The sequence below is a fragment of the Typopeltis vanoorti genome, chromosome 24 (assembly GCF_054136105.1).
Source record: "Typopeltis vanoorti isolate ZY-2024b chromosome 24, IOZ_Tvanoo_1.0, whole genome shotgun sequence".
In the NCBI taxonomy this organism is placed as follows: Eukaryota; Metazoa; Arthropoda; class Arachnida; order Uropygi; family Thelyphonidae; genus Typopeltis; species Typopeltis vanoorti.
The window spans coordinates 24,373,759-24,386,927 of NC_143572.1; the positions used below are offsets into that span (position 1 = coordinate 24,373,759).

Here is a 13,169-nt window from a genome sequence, read left to right on the forward strand (position 1 = left end):
AAATGTTTCTTCCATAATGTGTCTCTCACCCAGCTTCTGAAACCCACAAACTTTTTATCTGTCCTAACAGGAAGCAGTCCACAGACCAATCACCATCTCAGTCACTTATCTCTGGATCCTCTCCACCACTTCTTCATCCACAGGAAATCAGGTGATCAATATTTGTGTGCACAATAATCCAAATATCAGGAGATACTGACTGTAAGTGAGCAAGAGATATATGGGAATTGAGTAAACTTCATATTAATAGGGTTGTAGGGGGACTTGATCACAATGTATTCTGAAGAAATGTGCCAGGGAGTTGACATCTGCCTTGCCATATTTTTTAAGATGAGTCTTGCAGTGGTGCAAGTTCAAAAGGAGTAGAAGGAGGGTAAGATTATGCCACTTCATAAGGCAGATGATAGAACTCAGGCATCAAATTATAGGCTTATCTGTGTTTCAGATGTTGTGGTTAAACTGACAAAAGTGGTTGAAGTGTTGGAGAGGCTGGTGAGAACCAGAATCCAGAATTGGGTTGACAACAATGGTATTATCTTTGATGAACAAAATGTATTTGCTAAAAAGCTATCACCTTATTACAATAAGGTGATAGCTTTGTTGGACAGAGGAGAAGGATATGCAGTAGTATACTTAGATTTTGCAAAGGCTTTTGATAGATTACCACATGATAAGTTGATGGTCAAACTAGAGCAGATGTGGTTGGATATTTGATTAGTGCAGAGTATTGGAGATTGGCTATCTGATAGGTATCAGCAAGTCATGTATGGGGAAGGGAGCACTATCCCAGAAGTATAAAGTACTAGTGGTGTTCCTCAGGGATCACTACTAGTTTTAGGGCCATTGCTGTTTAACCTGTATATTAATGACAGGCAAAGATTTGGATTGGGGATATTCAGTTGTTTGTAGATGATGCAAAGTTGGAGACTATGAAGAATAGAGCAGATAATGATGCCTTACAAGAAGACTTGAATAGATTGAGTGAATGGGCACGGGAGTGGGGATACTAATTTAAATGTTGCAAAAAATAATGAGATGGGATGTAGAATTTACTCTTGATGGAGATATATTGTGGGAGGTGGAGGAAATAGATCTTGGGGTGATGGTGGATAAGGATCTAAAATTTAGAGGACACATTGCCAAAATTGTGAGGACAACACAATGAATTCTGGAATAATATGGAGGACACTGACTTGTAGAAGTAAGGAGATTCTTGTTCCATAGTATAGGTCTTTGATTAGGCCACACATGGACTACTGTGCGAAGATTTGGTCACCTGGTTTTCAAAAGGACGAAGAGATGGTGGAAAGGATCCAGAGGCAATTGACTAAGGTAGTTTCTGATCTCTGGAATGTCGAATATGAGGAAAGGTTGAGAAGATGCAATTCACAAAGTCTAGGGGATAGGAGGAAGAAGGGGGGGGGGAGATATGATAGAGCCCTACAAGTTAGTAAGGGGTTGTTATAGGATCAATGCTAGAGAGGTTTTACAGAAAATGGTGGGAGATCAGGGTAGAACCAGAGGTCATCCCTGGAAGCTGTATAAGGAGGGTGTGAACAGGGAAGTGAGAAGCAGGTTTTTTTACATGCAGAGTTGTGAATGATTGGAATGCCTTGCCTGAAAGTGTGGTGTCTACAGAGAATTTGAGTGCGTTTGAGGTGTGGTATGATGATCTGTATGTATGACAAAAGGACCTCCTAGATAAGTTGGAAGTTTATTTTGCACTTGGTTAGACTATAATAAATTTAATTTAATCCTTTATCCAAGTGTAAGCAAACAAAGTTTGTGCCTGAAAATATCTTCAGGACTGAGGTAAGGTGGTACATCCCCTGGCAACTTGGAGCAAAGGTGGACCAAGCTCTCATCACTCCTTGTCTCAGTATTTCCCATAATGCAAAGCACATCTCCTTGCAAACATGTATACTGCTATGCATTAAAGGAAGGGCCACTACCCAGACTGGTTTCGACCTTTGTATATGTGAAGCGGGCTCTAAAAATAAGACAATCCCGAAAGATCACCCAACTCTGCATTGTACTACTCAGTGACAAGCTCACCCCCATCACTGAGAAAAACTTCTCAGCATTGGCTGTACCCAGTGGCAGGCTCACCCCACCACTAAGCAGAGCTATAATCTCAGCAGTGGCCCCACTCAGAGACAGGCAAAAACCTACCCCCAAGCAGAGCCTCTCAAATCATCAGAGCCAGACCCGCACCAGTTTCGACCTTTTATTGAGGTCTCATCAGTGAGTAGGTAGACTTGTGGTCTCATCAGTGAGAGGCAGACCCAGAGTAGTGATACTAAGGCAGAAGCAATGGAGAGGTCATATTTACCTATACGAGTTGCCAACCGGTGTACCACCTTATTATTAAATTACTCTGGATTTTAGATAAGGATGTTCGAAGTTTATTTTGCACTTGGTTAGACTATAATAAATTTAATTTAATCCTTTATCCAAGCGTAAGCAAATAAAGTTTGTGCCTGAAAATATCTTCAGGACTGAGATAAGGTGGTCTGGGTAGTGGCCCTTTCCTTAATGCATAGCAGTATACATGTATGCAAGGAGATGTGCTTTGCATTATGGGAGATACTGAGACAAGGAGTGATGAGAACTTGGGCCACCTTTGCATCCGAGTTACCAGGGGATGTACCACCTGACCTCAGTCCTGAAGATATTTTCAGGTGCAAATATTGTTTGCTTACACTTGGATAAAGGATTATATTAAATTTATTATACTCCTAAATAAGTCTCTGACTCCATGGGGTCTTAGGGTAATAATAATAATATGTGCTATATCAAAGCTTGCTTGTTACTGTGTTTTTCAACAACCAATAATCCTATGAGCTACTTTGGTCACTTTTTGCTATATTTCCTCTGAACTTGGATGGAGATATTCAGTTGTTTGCAGATGATGCAAAGTTGAGACGAACCATGAAGTGTAGTGAAGATGTTGTGCCCTTACAGGAAGCCTTGAATAGATTGAGTGATTGGGCATGGAAATGGGGATGTGAGTTCAATGTTGCAAAATGTAAGGTTTTAAAATTTGGAAAACAAAGATGAGATGCAGAATTTATGCTTGGTGAGAATATATTGTTGGGTGATATTGTCACCCACGATCACCCCCCAGTATATTCTCAATATACTGGGGGGTGATAGTGGATAAGGATCTAAAATTTAGGGGACATATCGCCAAAATCGTGAAGACAACACAAAGGCTTCTGGGAATGATGCGGAGGACACTGATGTAGAAGTAAGGAGATTCTTGTTCCATTGTATAAGGCTTTGATTAGGCCACACATGGACTATTGTGCACAAATCTGGGCACAAAAATCTCCTCTCCTTTTTTTTGAATGGCATAGTACCATTCAAAGAAAAGGAGAGGAGATGGAAGAACAATATTTTTTGTTGACGTATAATTCTATGTTTAGTTAAAAGATGTGTGGCATTAACACTGCAAATTAATATAGAACATCATGCTCAGGTTTCAATGCTATGGTTATATAAATCTAAACAATATACTTAATTACATGCTTTCATACTTTAATGAAATCATGCATTTAAGTAAAGAACTAATCTTTAGTCCACTAAGAATACCTTTATTCTTGGTGGGCTAAGGATGTGTTCTTTTTAATTCTCTCTTCTAAGCCCAACAAGAATAACTTTGTGAGTAATAAAGATTGTAAACCTGTTGTACTAATGTTCTACAGGTTTACAACCTTTTGTGAGTGGGAGTAACATAAGAGATGTAAAAATTTGAAAATGGAACAAAATGATTATTTAATTTGTAAGGACTGAAAATCAAAGATACGCATCTTTTCATTTTTCTTTAAAATAATTATAGAACTTTCAAAGACCACTTTACCAAGGAGCCAGAGCTTTGGGAATCAGGATTATGGGACCATAAATCATCTGATTCATCTAAATTACCTGCTCAGGGAATTGAAGAAGATTTAGGAGATGATGGAGGTAAATTATAATTGAATTCATAATTTGAATAAAATTGCACAAGTTTTTTTCCTTTGGTTCTTCAAAATGGGAGTGTGTGGCTTTCATGTACCATGTACATGAAAGCCACACACTTTCATGTACTCAGAGATTACCACATGGTCCTTTGAAGGGCCATGTGGTAATCTCTTTTCCATTCCATTTGCATATTATTATTATTATTACCCCAAGACCTCATGGAGTCAAAGACTCATCTGGGAGGTCCTTTTATCACACACACATATCTCATCATACCGTGTCTTAAACACACTCAAACTCCTTGCAGACACCACACTCTCAGGCAAGTCATTCCAATCATTCACAACTCTGCACGAAAAAAACCTGCCTCTCACTCCCCTACTCACACCCTCTTTATACAGTTTCCAGGGATGACCTCTGGTTCTCCCCTGATCCCCCACTATTCTCTGTAGAACTTCTCCACCATTGATCCTATAACAACCTCATACCAACTTGTAGGTCTCTATCATATCTCCCCACTTTCTCCTGTCTACCAGACTTTGCAAATTACATCTTCTCAATCTTTCCTCATACTCGACATTCCAGAGGTCAGAAACTTAGTCAGTCACCTTTGGATCATTTTCCAACATCTTTTCATCCTTCTGAAAACTGGTGACCAAATCTGTGCACAATAGTCCATGTGTGGCATAATCAAAGCCTTATACAACGGAACAAGAATCTCCTTATTTCTACATGTCAGTGTTCTCCGCATCATTCCCAGAAGCCTTTGTGTTGTCTTCACGATTTTGGCGATGTGTCCCCTAAATTTTAGATCCTTATCCACTATCACCCCCAGACCTCTTATTTCCTTTACCTCCAACAATATATTCTCACCAAGCATAAATTCTGCATCCCAGCTTTGTTTTCCAAATTTTAAAACCTTACATTATGCAACATTGAACTCACATCTCTATTTCCATGCCCAATCACTCAATTTATTCAAGTCTTCTAGCAAGGCCACAACATCTTCACTACTCTTTATGGTTCGTCCCAACTTTGCATCATCTGCAAACAACTGAATATCTCCATCCAAATCTTCGCCAATATCATTAGTATACAAGTTAAATAGTAATGGCCCTAAAACAGACCCCTGATGCACTCCACTATGACTTTCCTTTTCCTGGATATCGCACCTCCATATACAACTTGTTGACACCTATCAGATAGCCAGTCTCCAATCCAATGCACTAATCTAATATCCAACCCCATCTGCTCTTGTTTGACTGTCAACTTATCATGAGGTACGCTATCAAAAGCTTTTGCGAAATCCAAGTATATTACTGTGTATCCTTCTCCTCTGTCCAAGGAAGCAGTCACTTTATTGTAATAAGTAAGTAGATTACTAAAACATGACCTCCCTTTAGCAAATCCATGCTGTCGATCAAAGATAATACCATTGTTGTCAACCCAACTCTGGATTCTAGTTCTAAGCTTCTCCAACAACTTAACCACAACACCTGACACACAGATAGCAGTATAGTTTGATGCTTGAGTTTGATCACCTCCTTTATGAAGTGACACAATCTTGCCCTCCTTCCGCTCCTTAGGAACTTGACCAAGTGCAAGACTCGTATTAAAAAAATATGTCAAGGCAGGTGTCAACTCTCTGGCACTTTCCTTCAGAATATGCGGTGATATATTATCAAGTCCCACAGCCTTATTTACATCTAGTTTACTCAACTCCCCACACACCTCTTCCTCACTTACAGTCAGTCTCTCCTCCCCATCACCAACTGCTCTCAATCTCTTTATGAATTCACATTCACAAGATTGAAAGATCTTTATGAACTGCTCATTAAGTATCTCCACCACACATTCTGCAACAGCTGTCTTTATACCATTTTCTCCAATCAATGTCATTCTTTCTTTTGCTGGCTATATATCGAAAGAACTCCCTAGGATTCTTTTTGGCTTCATTACCTAACTGCTGTTCATACCTCTCTTTAGTTACTCTCACCAACCAAGTCACCCTCCTTGCCAGGGTAGACCTCATGAAATTGGTTATTTCCACTTCTCTTATGCTGCCTCCATAATGCCCTTTTTCTCTCTATCACATGCTTAATCTCTTTATTCATCCATCTCACACCTACCTTATTTAACCTTCTCACCCTTGGAATACATTTAGACATTGCATCTACTAGATAGTTTTTGAAAATCCCCCAAGCTGCACTGATCTCTTTTCCAGCTAACTCTTCATTCCATGCCACACCTGCAAGCTGTCTCCTGAGTTCTTCATAATCACCCACCCCCTACCCTTGTAGTTCAACATATACCCTTTTCTTACAGAGGTCCTCACACTGCTGGCAACCATGCAGGTAATCATGGTGAACATAAGGTGCAGGTAAACAATGCACCTTATGTTCACTCTCACCAATTGGTGGGTGATTTGACGCTTCATTTATAATTACATCCTCTGATAAGATGGCCAAATCCAAGACCCTCAATCCTCGTGTGCCCTCTGTTACATACTGTCTGAGGTAGTTATCCCTCAAAAACTCAAGAAACTCATTTTCTTTACTTCCAGTTGCTATCTCATCATTCTAGTCTACATTGCCATAATTCAAATTGCCCATGATGATCACCTTTTTCTTATTTGCTTGACTAATTTGACTATACATTTCACTATCACCACCATCCACATTACCTGGCCTATAACAACATCCCACCAAGTATTTGATTCCATTCACCTCTATCTCACACCACACTGCCTTAAAACCACTGGCACTATTTCCGTCTTGCATCTCTACTTTGTAAGGACATTTCTCTATCATCAATAGCACTCCCCCTCCCCTTTTTACCCCCTTCTATCCTCACGAAACACATCATACCCTTCCATCTCTATTCCTGTCAGGATGTCATCTTCTTCCAACCATGTCTCACTTATTCCGACAATCTTTGGGTGAACAGACGCAATTAGTGCAGCCATTTCATCTGCCTCGTTTCTTATACTTCTAGCATTAGTATACAAACACAACAGCTCATTTCTGGATCTACAGCTAGTTCCACTGATACCACTCACTTGATCTGATCTCTCTATGCTAGACTGGGGCCATTTCCCTTTCTGCTTCTTTATTTTAGAACCCTTTTCAATTCCAACTGTTTCCTCTTGATCCCTGGTCATCCCATTCCTTTCCTGCCTACACATGCTCTCACCTCCTCTTGGAGCATCCACTTTTCTCACACTGTGTACCCCTGTCCACCCTGAGCCACCCTGTTTCCCTGCTCCTCTTGCGCACCCATTCTCTCATTTTCTATACTCATACCACTCACTTCCCCATTCATATCCACTTCTTCAATCTCTCCTGTCTTACTCTCCTGCTCTTCCACATCACTCCCCTCTCAATCTGATTCATTCTCTCTATTCACTTCTCTACCTTCCAGCAGCAGTCTCTCCAAGCGACTCACACCATAACCACTCAAATGCAGTCCATCACTCCCATACAGCTCACTTCATCCCTCAAACTCATTCCACACATTAACAAACTGTACTCCCATCTCCTCACACATGTCAGCCAGCATATCATTCATAATCCTTGCTCTCTGCCTCATTTCACCACAGTCATACCTAGGCAACACTCTGACTACCCTTCCTGTCACACTCATCCTGATTCTCTAGTCTTGGGAGGACATAATTTTTCTTATTAGTAATACTCTTTCTCCATGATTATCCTTCTTATCTTTCCTGAATATGATATATCCTTAATTTTCATTCCTGTTACACTAGTTATTCTTGTCAATATGTTTCATCAACAATCTTTGGAGAAACTGGGTCTACTAAGGCCATAAACCCATTTCTCTTACTTATAATACTATTACTAGCATTTATAAAGAAAGCACTGCATTGCCAAAGTGCTTTCTTTATAAATGAATTTTTTTTTATTAGTTTTAGCCAATCCCCACATCATGCTATCCAGTTTTCTTCCTTTTCTCAGCTTTAATCTCCATCCAAGACTATTTCTGCTATCTTCTGCACTGACAAATTTATTTTTCATGTTCACATGTGAACTGGGTATGTATGATTATAGAGTGAGTCACATACATGAATATAAAATGTGAACCTTCACTCTGTTTGGCAACAGAGCGAGGTTCACATCACTCTATTGGCAAACAGTAGTCTTCCTAAATGCAAACTTCTATAGTTATTCACATTTTTTTATGCAAATCCCACTCGCAAAAGGTTGTAAACCTAGCATGCCATTTTAGAACTATAGGTGGACTAAGGATTAGATCACAAAGGAAATCCTCAAAGGTCTTTTTTTTTTTTTTATGCCACTTCAGACCTTCTGCAAGCAGGATGGTAGTCTCACACCAGATAATGAAAGTCTGTTTTGGTATCAAACATTCACAAATTCTAGCCTCTCTTTCTATATATTCTAGATATGTCATTCATACTTGTGCTCTTCTCCTTAATTTTTTCTGTTCATAATCTGTTGCACCATTTTTAACATTTCACTAATAATTCCTCTCATACATACTATTCATGCTGCATGTCAATTGATTTGTATTAATCTATATGTATCAGTTTGTGTTATTTCATTTACCAAATCTTCACTTCACAGTCATAGTCGCCTCAAATTAAAGATGCCAAGAAATTATATTAAACAAGACGGTTTAACGAAGAATATAATGATAGCAGAGGAATTAAAGCCAAAAATAGTAGAAGCACACCAGGAAAATTCAGATGGCAGTTAATTTGAGGCTATCTGATGTGAGATAGAGGCCAATTACTAAATATGTAATTGGCTGTTGCTATAATCCAGGGTGGGGAGTATACTGGAGAATATAGATGACATGCACTCACAAATTTGCATGATGAGTACAGGTCAAGTGTTATTATGGGGAATTTTAACTAGATTGGAATTATGTAATGGAGGCAATATGTAATGGATGGAACTTGAGGTTCAAGAGTGTGGGTCTGATCATTGCATCAGAGAACTTAACACTAGCCAATCTAGCTGTGCTACCTCTGCTAGGAGAAAGTGATCATGTAGTCTTGATCTGAGAGATAGCCAGACATGCAGAATCTTCTGTTAAGAAAGGATATATGTGGAGCTAGAAAGCAGGTGATCATGACAAGCTGAGGAGACATTCTTATGCCATAGCTTTCAGCAAAGCAATGGCATAAGAATTTGGAGGGAGAGAGATGATGTTGGTACATGGGAGATGGTCAAAGGATGTTTGAAGAAAGTAGTATCTGGATGTATATCTACAGTGAGAAGGATAAATCAGGTATGAGTTACGTGGATGAATAGCTTCATTAAGTAGAAGTTGAAGAGAAAAGGTTGTGAAGGGATTATAGAGACACAGATGATCAGCATGCCCAAGAACAGTATAGAGCTTAAGCAAGAAGGGTGACTGGTATAGTAAGGAAGGCCAAAGCTAACTATGAGAGAAATCTGCTGATGAGGCCAAAAGAAAGTCACATTGAGGCAATCACAAGGCCATTCCATCACCTTGTGCTGCTGCAACCACATCTTCAACCTGATATCCATCTTCCTCCTGTCATACAATCTGTTTAGTACAATCCTGCTTCACAAATATACTGATCATTTACTGCACTAACTTCTTGATTCTATGCCTTCTTAGAAAACAATAGCTTTTCTAAGTATCCAACACCAAACCCTTTGAAATGCACACTATCAACTTTAAACCATTCAAACTTTGATTCAACTTCACTCCATAGATTTACAATTTAACCCCCCTCCCTTTGCCTCACACTCAGACATCTTACTATTCATTATATTTTCTCTCCTTCTCAATTCACTATTGTGATATCTGATTGTGATTCACTATTGTGATTGTTGGCCTGGTTGGCTGAGTGGTTAGCGTATCCACTCTCCAGCCAAAAGGCTGCATGTTCAAATCCTGCCTTGGGCATGGATGTTTGTGATTGTCTGTGAAAATACTACTAGTGGTGATCAGTGGTAGATGGCATTGGTGTAGATGATGAAGGTAGTCATGGATGAGTGGAGCAGTTGAGATCGGAGATTTGTAGAGTAGGTGTACTCCCTCAATGAGTCTTTGGACTCCCTGGAGGTATTACGTAATAATAATAATAATAATAATATCTCTGGCAACATGCTAATGAGAGTTTTCAACGAATACTATTCTACTTTACCTGCTGCAACAGCTCTCTTCCTCAAGTCTCTTTTGACATTCGTTTTTTCCCCAACTAAGTCATTTGTACCCATGACTAATAAAGTGCACAAAAATATTTTGTGCACTTTATTAGTCATCACAGTTCTAATGATAGAGTTCCCATACAATGATATACGACTATCTTTTGACTCTTTCTTCATAATCCTAACCTCGTCTCATCTTTTTTAGATGTTTAATATCTTCTACCAGATGTTTCATTTCACTTTTCATTTTCACTAACTCTTGCCTAAGCTCTTCTACTATGGTCCCAACTCTTGCTCCCATTTCTAATCTCTCTATTCTATCAAGATACTTTTTACATATGCTAATACTTTCCTTCTTTTCATTACAGCCCACAAATCTTTCACATTTTTCAGTGCATATAGCAATATTCACAATGCATCCACTGTGAAAAATCCAAGGCAGAACTTGATCTTCATACTGAAGCTTTCTGTGCTACTGACATGTGCTTCTTTATGAATGCCATTTTCAGAAGCAGAAACAGGAAGAAAAACAAATAGCCAAACACATAATAATTTTTAAAATATAAACAACAAAAATTGCAACAAGAACACTACTGAGGGACACTTGTATCTAGACTGAAAAAAATGCAATATAATTTGAGATAAAAAGCTCCACTATACATTAATTAAAAAACACTTCTTTTTAGCACAGTTCAAATCTACCATGTTCACTCGCGGCACTAATAAAATGGTATTATTATTATTATTGCACCCTCCATGGAGTTGGCAGACTTACTGTGAGAGATTCATTCAACTGACAACATATTTATCATACTGAATCTTAAAATCTTTAACACTCATTGCATTCCATTCACTGACAATTCTCCATGTAAAAAATCTACTCTCTTCATCACACTCTTACATAATTTCCAGAGATGGCCTCTGGTTTTTCCCTCTCACCTTGTAATCTTTTTATAATCTCATCTGGATTAATTCAATAAAATCCTCTCACTAACTTAAATGTCTCTATCATATCACCTCTTTTCCTTCTATCCAACAAACTCTGTAATCCACATTTCTTCCACCTCTCTCCATAGACAACATTCCAAAGTCCTGATATTGTCTTAGTCACTCATCTCTGGACCCTCTTCAGTGTTTCCACATCACATTGAAAACCAGGTGACCAAATTCGAACAGAAAAGTCCAAGTGTGGTCTACCACTACTTTAGACAGTGGCACAGTTACTTCCTTATCCCTACATGTTAGAGTACTTCTTATCATAGCAGCACTATGATGTGCAGTCTTTTGCAACATTTGCAATTGCCCTCTAAACTTCAGTCTACTGAACTATTACTCCCAGATCTTGAATCTTCCACTTCCTTCAGTATATCACCATCAATCTAGTACAGTCTTATATTTCTGCACTCCAAAATGCAACATTTTGCACATATTAATATTAAAATTGCAATTCCACTCCTTTGTCTAAGTCAAAAGCCTATTGAAATCTTCCTGAAGGGAATCAGTGCTACTTATAATTCACCCCAACTATGCATCATCAGCAAACAACTGAATATCCCCAATCAGTCCACATGATATATCATTTACAAACAAGTTAAAAAGCAGGGGCCCCAAGAATAGAACACTGGGGAATGCCACTGGTTATCCTCCTTTTTTGAGACACTGCTCCATCTCTGGAAGCTGTATAAGGAGGGTCTGGATGCAGAGGGGTGTGGAGCAGGTTTATGTGATGAGTGTGGAAACAATGAATGCATTATTAAGGCACAGTTTGATACACTTTGTGTGTGACATTAGGACCCCCCCCCCATGATGAGTCATTCTAATTCCATGGAGTATGATAATAATAGTAATAATTTTAGATCTGGGAGTGGTGGCAGACAAGGACCTGAAATTCAGGGGCTACATTGTACAAGTTGTGATGTCATCAAATCAGTGGAGGACCTTTACCCTCAGAAATAAAGACATTATGAATCCATTGTATAAGATCTTCATCAGATCGCATATGGATTATTGTGCACAGATTTGGTCACTGGTTTTCATTGGTGATGAGGATATGTTAGAAAGGGTCCAGAGAAGATTCATGGTAAGTGGGTCTTTGGAATGTGGAGTATGAAAACAGGTTGAAAGAATGTAAATAACAAAGCCTCATGAATAGGAGGAGGAGGTTAGAGGATATTATTATTATTATTATTATCAACAGACCTTCATGGAGTCAAGAGACTCACTCATCATTGGAGGTCCCACTTTCATATGCACAACTCATTACCTTGACTTAAATGCATTTACTGCCCCTGCACTCACTCACCACACTCTCAGGCAATGCATTCCAATCACCCACCACTCTCCATGCAAAAAAAAAAAAAAAAAAAATCTACTCCTCACTCCCTTGCTCAAATCCTTATAACAGCTTTCAGGGATGGTCTCTCGTTCTCCCCCCCCCCCAGTTTCCAGATATTCTATAAAAAATCTCATCCACATTAATCTGGTAATTACCCCTTACCAACTTATATGTCTCAAGAGCTCTTTTAAGACAAAAAATGCATTCCATGTACTGCCAATATCTTTCCCAGATGGGAAAGATATTGGTAGTGCATGGGATGCATTTAAAAAATACTTAAATGATGCAATGTTACACTGTCTCTCTCTCTCTCTCTCTCTCTCTCTCTCTCTCTCTCTAGAGTTCAAAGAATAAATAGAATAGGAGTAAAATGGATCTGCAGTCTTATTAAGGAGGAGAATCTTAAAAAAATATTATGTAGCTGGAATACTGTGTACATAAGGATGTTGTCAGTTATGAAATTATAAGGTACAAGTATTGTATGGAAAATTACGTTCTTTGTATGAAAAGAAACAGCTCTGCAAGCTAAAGAATATTAACAACTCAAAAGAATTTTATTGTTATGCTGCAAGTAAAAGAAAGAATGAATGTGAAAGAATAACTCTGCTGAATGCAGATGGTATGTAGGTAACAAATTCAGAAGAGATTGTTCAACTAATGCCCATTTTCTAAGAACTATCAATATGGTGTGTGTGTAACATTAAGCTCAA

General features: G+C 38.8%; 1 protein-coding gene across 1 annotated transcript in view; it reads left to right on the forward strand.

The window, feature by feature from the left end:
- LOC150093024 (ras and EF-hand domain-containing protein-like) overlaps window positions 1–13,169 on the forward strand; it is a 261,389-nt gene that overhangs the window by 155,046 nt on the left and 93,174 nt on the right. The window contains exon 10 of the mRNA XM_090413512.1: window positions 3,842–3,966. Within this exon, the coding sequence (XP_090269638.1) occupies window positions 3,842–3,966 (125 nt within the window). The remainder of the gene's footprint in view (window positions 1–3,841; window positions 3,967–13,169) is intronic.